Here is an 11,575-nt window from a genome sequence, read left to right on the forward strand (position 1 = left end):
GCGTCGCGGCTGCGGTGTCTGCGCCGGTTGCCGGGCCCCTGAAGAGCAGAGGGTAGATGGGGCCCGGGGTCTCGAGGAACGTGGGTCTAGGTTGTCCCAAGAGCCTTGGACAGGATCCTGGCTGTTAGAATTGTGCTCTGCCGCTTGACTTGGTAAACTTAGTGCAAAGTGACGTAGTCTCCTATTGGGCTAAAAAGTTGTGGCGACTGAGATGATTGCCTCATACTGCTTGGTTGATGCTTTGAGGTACACAGCCACTCTAAAACTCCTTTTATTTTGTTTCAGGAGGTGGCTAGGCTAGACCAAGCAGCGCAGCAGGAGGCGGGAGCGTTGTCCCGCCAGCAGTGTGAGAGCTCGGGTCGCAGGTCCCCACCCGGGAGACACGTGTTCCGGCCCTCAGGTGCAGGGCCAGGAGGAGTTGGTCTCTCATCCCCTCGCGGCGTCTTCCTCATCCCTCCAGTAGGAAGTCGGTTTACACGTTTTGGGAAGCCTCAAGGATGACTGTACCATGTTTAAGTATTATCTCCTACCCTACTCCACTCATTATTGGGAAGGAAATAGAAATATCCCCGAAGGTCACAGTACTAGTGACAGCTACACCGGGCAGCTCGCGGCGGAGCAGTGATGCTCAGGAACAGCCCCGTAAAGGGACCCCACAGACCACAAATCCGCAGTGCTCAGCGAGTCTCGGCAGATGGCTTGATGGGCAGATAGGTGCTGCCAGGTGAGTGCTAGGTTAGGCTACGACCTCTACCTGCGCTTTGCCATTTGCTCGATTCCTGCTTTCCCCCTCGTGAAAAAAAAAAAAAAAAAAAAAAAAAAAAAAAAAAAAAAGAAGAAAGAGAAAAAGAGAGAAAGAGAAGAAAGAAGCCTCATGAGCCGATTTTTCCTTTTAGGAGTATTCTAGAACTTTTCATTTATTAGATGCCTCCGTTAGAACACAGTAGTTATGTTCCCGGAAATGGCTAGAACAGAAGTCCTTTCTTGTCTTCTCGTAAGAAAAGGATTTCAGGTGTGAGACAGAGAAGGGCAGTAAGTAAGCTAGTGAAGTTTAATGAAGAGAATACACCTGGATGGCCAGGTGGGCAACACAGCGAAGAACCGAGAGCCCAGTTTGCATTCAGACTGCAGTTTTTATGGGTGTGGGCCCGTGGATTTTCACCTGAAACATTTGTTTCTGGGGTATTGCTGGGCCAACGGCTTTTATGAAATTCCTCCTGGGGCTTTTATCAGCACACTGTTACTGGATCTCATAGCCCCCTGGCCAGGGGCTGGGAAGATTCCCTTAAGATGTCATCAAGGGAAGACTGGGGTCTACCTAAAAAGTTATGCGTCATTGACAAGACTTTTGATGTGTAAGTGCTGGGCTACCTCCAAGGCCTGTTGCTAGTTTCTGTTCTGCCTCTCTCACATACCTAGGCTCAGGCTCATGTCTACCTTCATACAGTATGAAGGCTTAGGGGCCTGAATATCCAGTCTGGAGAATTGGTTTGAATTCTGGCTTTGCCACGATTTTCTCTCAGATTCTGGGAAAGCAAGTTATTTCTTTGAGTCTCGCTTTTCCTTGTCTTTATAACCCTGGCGCACTCACAGTACCAGCCTCCCTAGGCTGAGCTTGAGGGCAGGGATCTTGTTCATTAAGTTTAAGGTACATCTAGTATTTTATCTGTGTGAATTTTTTTGTTGTCAAGATTTTGTGGGGCTGGCGCTGTGGCTCACTTGGTTAATCCTCCACCTGCGGTGCCGGCATCCCATATGGGCACCGGGTTCTAGTCCCGGTTGCTCCTCTTCCAGGCCAGCTCTCTGCTGTGGCCCGGAGGGCAGTAGAGGATGGCCCAAGTGCTTGGGCCCCTGCACCCCATGGGAGACCAGGAGAAGCACCTGGCTCCTGGCTTCAGATCAGCACAGTGCCAGCCGTAGCGGCCATTTGGGGAGTGAACCAATGGAAGGAAGACCTTTCTTTCTGTCTCTCTCTCTCTCTCTTTCACTGTCTATAACTCTGTCAAATAAATTTAAAAAACAAAGATTTTGTGAAATAACTACTATAGAATGTTCAGCACAGTGCATTGCAAAGAATTACTGCTTCATAGATTTTTTTTTAACTATTTGAAAGGCAGAGAGAGAGAAAGATCAATCTATGTGCTTTCACTCTCCAAATGGCTGCAACAGCCAGGCAGGGCTGGGCCAGGCCAAAGCCTGGAGTCTGGAACTCCATTTGGGTCTTCCACATATGTAGCAGGGCCCCAAGTACTTGTGAGGCACATTAACAGGAAGCTGCATTGGAAGCAGGGTAGTTGGGACCCCCTAATACTTGGATATGGGATGCTGGCATCATGGATGGTGGCCTAACCAGCTTCAACACAACCACGGCCTCTGTGACATAGATTTAACAAGCATTATTAGGTGTTGAGCCCTGTCCTAGAAGTCATGGAAAACAGAAAATGGATCAGACTAAAGGAAAAAGGAAGGATGCACATAAAATCTAGAATGCCAGGAGCAAAATGTTATGATATGCCATAAAAGTGACATAGGTAAAATATTTTGAGGCTTAAAAAGAGATTATGTTCATCTGAAAGAATCAACAAAGACTTTGCAGAAAGGTAGCATTTAAGCGAGGCATTAAAAGGATGGCTTATGAATAATGAGAAAAGAGGTAGATAAGATACCTGTTAACTGCTCTTACTTGAAAGGCAGAGTGACAGAGATGGAGATCTTCCATCTGATCTATTTGTTCATCCTCCAGATGTCCATGATAGCTGGGGCAAGGCCAGGCCAAGTTAAGGGCCTGGAATTCAATCTGGATGTCCCACATGGGTACAGGGACCCAACTATGTGAGCAATCGTGTATCAGCAGGTAGCTGGAATTGGAAGTGGAGCTGGCAGGGCCCTCTGATAGGGGATGCAGGCATCCTAACTGCCATCTAACTTCTACACCTGCCCCTGTAAAGTACTTAGGAGTATTTGGCATGCAGGAAGTACTCGCTAAATGTTAATGTGATTATGTAAATCAGACTTCAGCCTGTTCTCAACATGTCCTCATTCGCCCAGTATTATAGCCACACCTCAGCTCTCTTCTCTGGAATTCTGTCCCTACTCCTCTTCTGCTTATTGTAATCATTCCAGTTGAAACATTAATTGCTTTTTGTCATTTCAACCCTTTGAAATCTTTTCCAGCTATTCCTAACTGCCACCTCTGATGCCATATCTTTTTGTTTAAATTGTGGTCCTTATCCCAATCTGTTTAAAATTGTAGCTATGGCTCATTCTCTTCCAACAGCTTCTGGACTCTTTGAAGGTAGAAATTGTTCCCAATTTGTCCCCAGATATTCCAGGACCCATTAAATAGTGGGTGCAATAAACATTTGTTGAAATTACTCTAATTTGATTTTAAGTTTAAATAGACCCCAATTGGTCAGGTAATTGTTGTCTTTATAAAAAAAAATTACCTGCATGCACTTTAATAAATGTACTGATTGTACTTTTCCTTAGAATCAAACATTTAGAAATATGAGGGACAATTGGGGCCAGCGTTGTAGAGCAGATTGAGCTGTGATGCTGGCATCCCATGTGGGTACCTCCACTTCTAATCCACCTCCCTGCTAATGTGCCTGAGGAAGCAGTAGAAGATGGCCCAGATGTTGGAGCCTCTGCCACCCATGTGGGAGACCCAGATGAAGCTCCTGGCTCCTGGTTTCAGTCTGGCCCAGCCTTGGCTGTTGTGGCCATCTGGAGAGTGAACCAGCAGATGGAAAATCACTGTCTCTCTGTCTCTCCTCCCCTCTCTGTAACTCTGCCTTTAAAATGAACAAAAATCTTTTTAAAAATTATTGGAATAAATTGAAGCTTAAAGACCAACACAAAATTAAATTTTGCACTTATTTTCCTTTCTATAAGTGTATATATATATATATTTGTAATTTCAAGTTTCGTCTTACATACTACAAATTGTGAGAATGCTTTTTCTCTTTTTGAAGATTGGTTGGGAGTAATGATGGAATGTCAACTACCTTCAGGTCCCTTGTGGATCAAAAACACCTGAAGCCAGGTACTTCTGAACATCACTGATTGGGAATGGAATAGTTAATGGAGGGAGAACAACTGATTTAGGAATGTGCCTGATTGACAGAAATAAACTGTGTCTCTCATGACTTCTCTCTTCACGAGGGTGAGTTCACATCTATGTTATGTGTTTTGGACAGTAACTGACTTAGAAGAAGTCTGTTCTTAAGATCTGAAGAAAGAGATTGAGCTGTTTGGGGGATTTTGTTTTTCACCCCCAGAGACTTATTTATTTATTTATTTGAAGGGCAGAACCACAGAGAGAGGGAGGGAGAGAGAGAGATCGATCTTCCATCTGCTGGTTCACTCCCTAATTAGCAACAACAGCCAAGCTGGGCCAGGCTGAAGCTAGGAAGTCAGAGCTCCATCCGTGTTCTCCGTGTGGGTGGCAGGAGCTCTAGCTCTTAAGCCATCTTCTGCTTTCCCAGGTGCATCAGCAGGGAGCTGCATTGGAAATATGGCGGCTGGAACTCAAACAGCTGCCCGTATAGGGACTTTTTGAGGAGAAAAAACAAGTGAAGTGAAAAGCAATGTAAATTCCTTTTCTCTATGTGAAGTGGGCACAAAAAAGGGGTTAAAAATATGGATGCCTCATTGTAGATTGAGGCACATCTAGTATACGCCCCTCTCATAGCTATTTGAGTTACTCTGACACAGTTTGATGTTTTTGTTCTCATTCAGTTTAAAACATATTAAAATTTCCTTTGTGATTTATTCTGTGACCCATTGGCTATTTAGATTGTATTGTTAAATTTATACATACTTGTGGGCTCCCCAAATTTTCTGTGGTGATTTCTAACTTAATTCAATTCTATTGTGGGTGGTGAACATACTTTGTATGATTTCAGTTCTTTTAAATCAATGAGGTTTGTTTTATAGCCTATTTTGGAGATACTATATTAGAAAAAATGTTTATTGTGCTCGTGTTGGGTGCTCCTAAAGAGGTCATTGTGATCTTATAGAGGTCAAGTTGGGTCACAGTGTTGTTCAAGCCTTTCTATGCTTGTGTATTTTCTGTTTGCTCTATCAGTTATTGAGCATGAGGTGTTGAAGTCAACTACTATTTCTGAATTGTCTATTTCTTGCTTCAATTCTGTTGTTGTTTCGTGTATTTTGAGGCTCTATTGTTATGGTCATATACACATACAATTTCTGTATCTTTCAGGTTAACGACCTTTTTATCATAATGATATATCCAACCTTGTCTCTAGTGATGTATCTTGTCTTCAAGTCTATTTTGTTTGATACCATTATAGTCACTCCAGCAATTTGTTTAGTTTTTTTTTTTTTTTTTTTTTTGGTGAGAGGGAGAGGCTTAAAACAATAATAATAAATGTATTTTACAGTTCTGGAGGTCAGATGTCAGAGATGGATTTCACTGGGCCAAAGTCAAAGTGTTTACAGGTTGTGTTTTTTACTCCAGCAGTCTTATGATTGTAATTTACATAGTATATCTCTAACCTTTTATTTTGAATATTTATGTCTTTTACCCTCAGTTGTGTTTCTCTTAACATACAGGTGGATCTTGTTCCTAATCCAGTCTGAAAGTCTCTGTGGAATGGGGTGTTGAAAAGATCAAAATTAACATTTAACATAATTATTGATATTTTGGATTTACATTTGCCCTTTGTTTATCTCTGATACTCCTTGACATCTTTCTTTTGTGTTAAATAAATGAACATTTTCTTTTTTCTTTTAATTAATTAATTTATTTATTTTTGACAGGCAGAGTGGACAGTGAGAGAGAGAGAGACAGAGAGAAAGGTCTTCCTTTATTGTTGGTTCACCCTCCAATGGCCACCGCGGCCGGCATGCTGCGGTCGGCACACTGCGCTGATCCGAAGCCAGGAGCCAGGTGCTTCTCCTGGTTTCCCATGCGGGTGCAAGGCCCAAGGACTTGGGCCATCCTCCACTGCACTCCCGGGCCATAGCAGAGAGCTGGACTGGAAGAGAAGCAACTGGGACAGAATCCGACGCCCCAAGCAGGACTAGAACCTGGTGTGCCGGCACCACAGGCAGAGGATTAGCCTAGTGAGCCAAGGCGCCGGGCAATAAATGAACATTTTCTAGTGTATATCTTAATTATACTGTTGATTTTTTTTGTGTTTTTTGAGATCAGTGGTTGCCATAGAGATTATAACATGTTTCTTAATTTATTACAGTCTACTTTGGATTGATACAAACATACAAACACAGAATAAAACATATCTTCCCTCTGCCTTGTACTATTAAATTCATGTATCTAATACTTAACAATATGGCATTGTAATTATTGCTATATTCACACTTATGGCTTTTAAAGAAGAGAAAAAATGAGGAAAATATTTATAGGATCTTTTATATTAACCCACATATTTACTTTTTGTAATGTAGTACCTTTTTCCTATGGAATTTAGTAACTATCTGAAATCACTTTCTATCAACTGAACCAGCTTCCTTTAATATTTTTTTAAAGTAGCCCTGCTAACAAGTTCTTTGTTTTTGTTTTTTAGGGAATATATTTATTTGACTTTCATATTTAAACGATATTTTTGCTTTATAGAATTTTTGGCCAGCAGATTTTTCTTTTTTTCAAAGATTTATTTATTTATTTGAAAGTCAGAATGAGAAAGAGAAACAGAAAGACAGCAAGATAACTTCCAGCTGCTGAAGAAAGATATCTTCACCACCACCCCGTCCTCCCAAATAACAATAGCCATGGCTGGTCTAGGACAAAGCCAGGAGCCCAGAACTCCACATCTGGATCTACCACATGGGGTCGCAGGGGTCCAAGCACTCAGGCCATCATCCACTGCTTTCCTAGACATATTAGCAGGGAAACCAGATTGGAAGCAGAGCAGCGAAGACTCCAACTGGTGCTCCAAGATTGGCTTGCTGGTGTGGCAGGCAGCAGCTTAACCTGCTGTGCCACAATGCTGGCAGATGTTTTTCTTTAAGTGCTTTGAGTATTATATCCCTGTTTTCTAGTCTCCATTGTTTCTAATGAAAAGTTATTTGTTAATGTGATTGTAGTTTCTTTGCAAATGATGATCCATTTTTCTCTGTTGCTTTAAAGATTGTCTGTGTTTGGCTTTCAACAGTCTCACTATGGAATGTCTGCATGTGGATCTCTTTGTGCTTACTGTGTTTGGAGTTCATTGAGCCTCTTAGATGTGTAATTTTTTCACTCAAATTTGGAAAGTTTTCAGACATTTTTTTCCTTCAAACTTTTTTCTGCCTCTTCTCTTCCTAGGACTGCTCTGAAACATATGTTAGTATGCTTGATTGCATCCCACATGTCTCTGAGTCTTGTTCATTTTTCTTCATTAGTTCCCCTTTTCTTTTCTTCAAGTTGGATATATCTATCGATCTGTATTCTAGTTTATTGATTCTTTTTCTGCAATTTCAAATCTGCTGTTGCACTCCCATAGTGATTTTTTTTTTCACTTCAGTAGTTGTATTTTTCAACTCTGGAATTCCTATTTGTTTTATTTTACAATGTCTACCTTTTTATTGATAGTCTGTATTGTCATACTTTAATTTTTTAAACTTGATTTTCTTTGTTTTCTGAACTACATTGAAATCTTTTTCTGCTAAGTTTCACATTTCTGCTCCCTCAGAGTTAGTTTCTATTAACTGCATCGTTTTCTATATATAAACTCTACTTTCCTATTTATATATAAGTCTGATAACTTTTTTATTGAAAACTGAACATTTTAGATCAGGGGCGACAAAATTTTTTAGAAAGATTTGTTTATGGGGCCAGTGCTGTGGCGCAGTGGATTAATGCCCTGGCCTGAAGCGCCAGCATCTCATATGGGTGCCGGGTCTAGTCCCAACTGCTCCATTTCCTATCCAGCTCTCTGCTATGGCCTGGGAAAGCAGTAGAAGATGGCCCAAGTCCTTGGGTCCCTGCACCCACGTGGAAGACCAGGAAGAAGCTCCTGGCTCCTGGCTTCAGATCGGCACAGTGCTGGCCGTTGCGGCCAATTGGGGAGTGAACCATCGGATGGAAGACCTCTCTCTCTCTCTGCCTCTCCTCTCTCTGTGTAACTGTGCCTTTCATATAAATAAATAAATCTTTTTAAAAGAAGATTCATTTATTTGAAAGGCAAAGTGACATAAAGAGAGAGAAAAGGGAGGGGGTAGGGAGGTTGGATGAGAGAGAGATTTTCTATCTGTTGGTTCACTCCGCAAATGTGCACAACAGCCAGGACTGGGCTAGGCCAAGGCCAAAAGCCCAGAACTCCATCCTGGTCTCCCACATATGTGGAGGGCCCCATATACTTAGGCCATGATGCACTGCCTTCCCAGGTACATTAGTAGAAAACTAGATTGGAAGCAAAGTAGCTGGGATTTTAACAAGCATTCTGATGTGGGATGTGGCATCCCAAATGGTAGTTTAACCTGCTATGCTATAAAACCTGATCCACCAGCAGACTTTTTTTCTATAGCAGACCAGATAGTAAGTGTTTTAAGCTTTGTAAGCAATGTGGTCTCTATTGCAACTGCTTACTAACTCTGTTCTGTAATGTAAAAGCAGCCATAGGCAATATATAAATGAATGAGCAAAGATGTTTTCCAATAAAACTTTATTTTAAAAATAGGCAGTGATCCATAATTGAGTCAAAGGCTATATTTTGCTTATCTCTGTTTTAGGTAATATTTTATAGCAACTTTGGATTTCGATCTCTACCACTCTGAAGTGTTTGTTGCCACTCCTATTGTTTGTTGGGGCTGTACTTTGAATGTGATTTTCCTCCTAAATACTTGCAAGAATTTAAATCCCAAAGTCATAAGCCAATGGCACTGGCCGGCGCTGCGGCTCACTAGGCTAATCCTCCGCCTAGCGGCACCGGCACACCGGGTTCTAGTCCCGGTCGGGGCGCTGGATTCTGTCCCGGTTACCCCTCTTCCAGGCCAGTTCTCTGCTGTGGCCTGGGAGTGCAGTGGAGGATGGCCCAAGTGCTTGGGCCCTGCACCCCATGGGAGACCAGGATAAATACCTGGCTCCTGCCATTGGATTGGCGCGGTGTGCTGGCCGCAGCGTGCCAGCTGCGGCGGCCATTGGAGGGTGAACCAACGGCAAAGGAAGATCTTTCTCTCTGTCTCTCTCTCTCACTGTCTACTCTGCCTGTCAAAAAAAAAAAAAAAAAAAAAAAAAAAGCCAATGGCACTAAGAAGGTGGAAATTGAATCTGATTACAGAGTTTAGGAGATGAGATCTCATGGGAGGTCCTTAGGTCAGTGTACCCTTGGAAGGAAGTTCCCCTGGGATGCCCAGCCTCTCTCTCTCTCTCTCTCTCTCTGCCTCATCATGTACCATGTGATCCTTCTGCTGCATGTGTTGTACCATCCAGTGCCCTCACAGAGGCCAACCTAATGGAGCCACCTGATCCTGGCCTTCAACCTCTGAAATTATGGGTAAACACACCTTTTTTCTTTGTGAGATTACTGGCCTCAGGTATTTCACTGCAGTAATGAAAAACTGACTAATGTGCTTGGTTTATTTGTTTAGTGACTTGCCTGAACTAATTCTGTAGAGTCTGTCTCCTCTGTAGTATATAGCAACTGATGCTTCTATTTAATTTTTTTATTTTTTTAAGATTTATTTTATGTATTTGAAAGAGTTACAGAGAGAGGTAGAGATAGAGAAAGAGGTCTGCCATCCACTGGTTCACTCCCCAGATGGCCGCAACGGCCAGAGCTGTGCCAATCTGAAGCAAGGAGCCAGGAGCTTCTTCCTGGTCTCCTGTGTGGGTGCAGGGGCCCGACTTGGGTCATCTTCTACTGCTTTCCCAGGCCACAGAAGAGAGCTGGATTGGAAGAGGAACAGCCAGGACTAGAACCGGTGCCCATATGGGATGTTGGCGCTTCAGGCTAGGGCTTTAACCCGCTGTGCCACAGCACTGGCCCCTTATTTTTTCCTTTTAATTCTCATTTTTATTTTTAAGCCTGGTTTCCCAGTGGTTGTCTCTTGGTTAGCATAGTTTAGCCGTCAACTAATGGTTGGGAAGAGATAGTACTTAAAAATGTTAAGCCTAGTAAGGCTTCTACTCTTTGCTGAGTGATCTTTGTTATGGTTTGTAGAACACATTTAAAGTTCAATCGAGTCTGCCTCCTCTTTTATTTACTGTATATGCAAGCCTTCTTGTTCAGCCAGTGACATCTGTGGCCCACTCTGGTGTCTCCTGCGCATGTGCATAACCTTGCATATGTGCACAGTCTTCCAGACCACCAAGGATGTCAAGATCCACTGTGGTAGTCCCATTCCTTAGATCTCCCTGTTAAATTTCTGGCCAGCCTGTTTTATGTCCTAACCAGACTGCAGTTTCAAGCAGCTGTGACGTTGAGTTTCTCTGTTTATTTACCAGCAAGATCGCTTGATTTTGACAATGTCCTAGGCACCAAATCACTCATCTCCCACTAGTTTTAGGGCTGCTCATTTACATAGCTTGCTCTGTCATAGTAAAACTACCTACCATGTGGGAGCTGGGGGTGGGGGTTGGGAACAACCTCAAATGCCATATTTTTACTTTGCTTCCAAGGTTCAGTAGTATTTTTTAAATATTTATTTATTTATTTATTTTGAAAGATAGAAGAGAGAGGGGTAGACTCTAAGAAAGGGAAAGATTGTCCATTCATTTGTTCTCTCTCCAGATTCTGCAAAACTGGACCTAGGCTAGGCTAAAGCTGGAACTGGGCCCATCAGCAAGAAGCTGGATTAGAAGTATGGAGTAGCTGAGACTGGGACCAGCACTCCAATACAGATTGCAGGTCTCTCAAGCAGTGGCTTAACTCTCTCTGCTGTAACATCCACCTTGTACTATTTTTCTTTTTAATAAATACTTTTCAGTTTGTTTTGTGGCTCTGGTTAGTTTCTCAAATCTTGAAATGGTTGTTTTGACAGTTTTATTGGGGCTGTTAGATGATTTGCCAATCTCCTTACTCTGCAATTGTGGAAATGTCTCTTATGTACAGTTTTAATGTCCTAGAAATGATAATATGGGCTGGCATTGTGGTACAATGGGCAAAGCTGCTGCCTGTGATTCTGGCATCCCATACTGGAGTGCTGATTTGAGTTCCAGTTGCTCAGCTCCCTACTAATGTGCCTGGGAAGACAGTGGAAGATGGCCCAAATGCTTGGGTCCCTGCCAGCCACGTAGGAAGCTGGGATGTAATTCTTGGCTTCTGGCTTTGGCCTGACCCTTCCCTGCTGTTGTGGCTATTTGGAGAGTGAACCAGCTGATGGAAGATCTCTCTTTCTCTCTCTCACACTTTGCCTTTCACACACATAAGTAAATATACAAATAAACCATTACATGGCAGTATTTCCCAACAGATCCTGTATTTTAAAAAATTAATGTATTGATCCTCCCATTTCTTCATATTTTATATTTCCAACATTTTTATTTTAACATAACTTTTGACTCACTTAAGGTTTCTTTTTTTGACTTAAAGTGATAGGTTTCAGTCAGTATATTTATGTTCAGTGGTCATTCGTTAAGCCTCTGCTTTGTGTTGATACTGGAATGTAT

The 11,575-nt window shown here is 42.5% G+C and overlaps 1 protein-coding gene across 6 annotated transcripts; it reads left to right on the forward strand.

Annotated features, from left to right (window-relative positions):
* LOC149128410 (uncharacterized) lies at positions 1–10,898 on the forward strand. 6 transcript variants are annotated; one of them, XM_089329326.1, is made up of 4 exons: positions 3–152; positions 286–724; positions 3,975–4,045; positions 10,698–10,898. In XM_089329326.1, exons 2-4 carry the CDS (start codon positions 498–500, stop codon positions 10,721–10,723), a joined length of 324 nt encoding a protein of 107 aa, XP_089185452.1. In that variant the 5' UTR covers positions 3–152; positions 286–497; the 3' UTR covers positions 10,724–10,898. The 6 variants fall into 6 exon arrangements, 1 of the variants encoding a protein (XP_089185452.1); XR_016231626.1 differs by lacking the exon at positions 286–724 and adding an exon at positions 9,398–9,461 and having other exon boundaries at positions 6–246; XR_016231635.1 differs by lacking the exon at positions 3,975–4,045 and having other exon boundaries at positions 1–152.
* The last annotated feature ends 677 nt before the right edge of the window (positions 10,899–11,575 follow it).

The sequence above is a fragment of the Oryctolagus cuniculus genome, chromosome 1 (genome assembly GCF_051225735.1).
Source record: "Oryctolagus cuniculus isolate XC-2025 breed Fujian yellow rabbit chromosome 1, ASM5122573v1, whole genome shotgun sequence".
NCBI lineage: Eukaryota > Metazoa > Chordata > Mammalia > Lagomorpha > Leporidae > Oryctolagus > Oryctolagus cuniculus.

What these genes read in the sequence shown, in the direction of transcription:
- LOC149128410 (XM_089329326.1), top strand. Translation starts at nt 498, where the DNA reads ATGACTGTACCATGTTTAAGTATTATCTCCTACCCTACTCCACTCATT. An exon ending in GGGCAGATAGGTGCTGCCAG is followed by an intron (nt 725 to 3,974) that starts GTGAGTGCTAGG and finishes CTCTTTTTGAAG; the next exon opens with ATTGGTTGGGAGTAATGATG. An exon ending in TCAAAAACACCTGAAGCCAG is followed by an intron (nt 4,046 to 10,697) that starts GTACTTCTGAAC and finishes TTCTCTCTCCAG; the next exon opens with ATTCTGCAAAACTGGACCTA.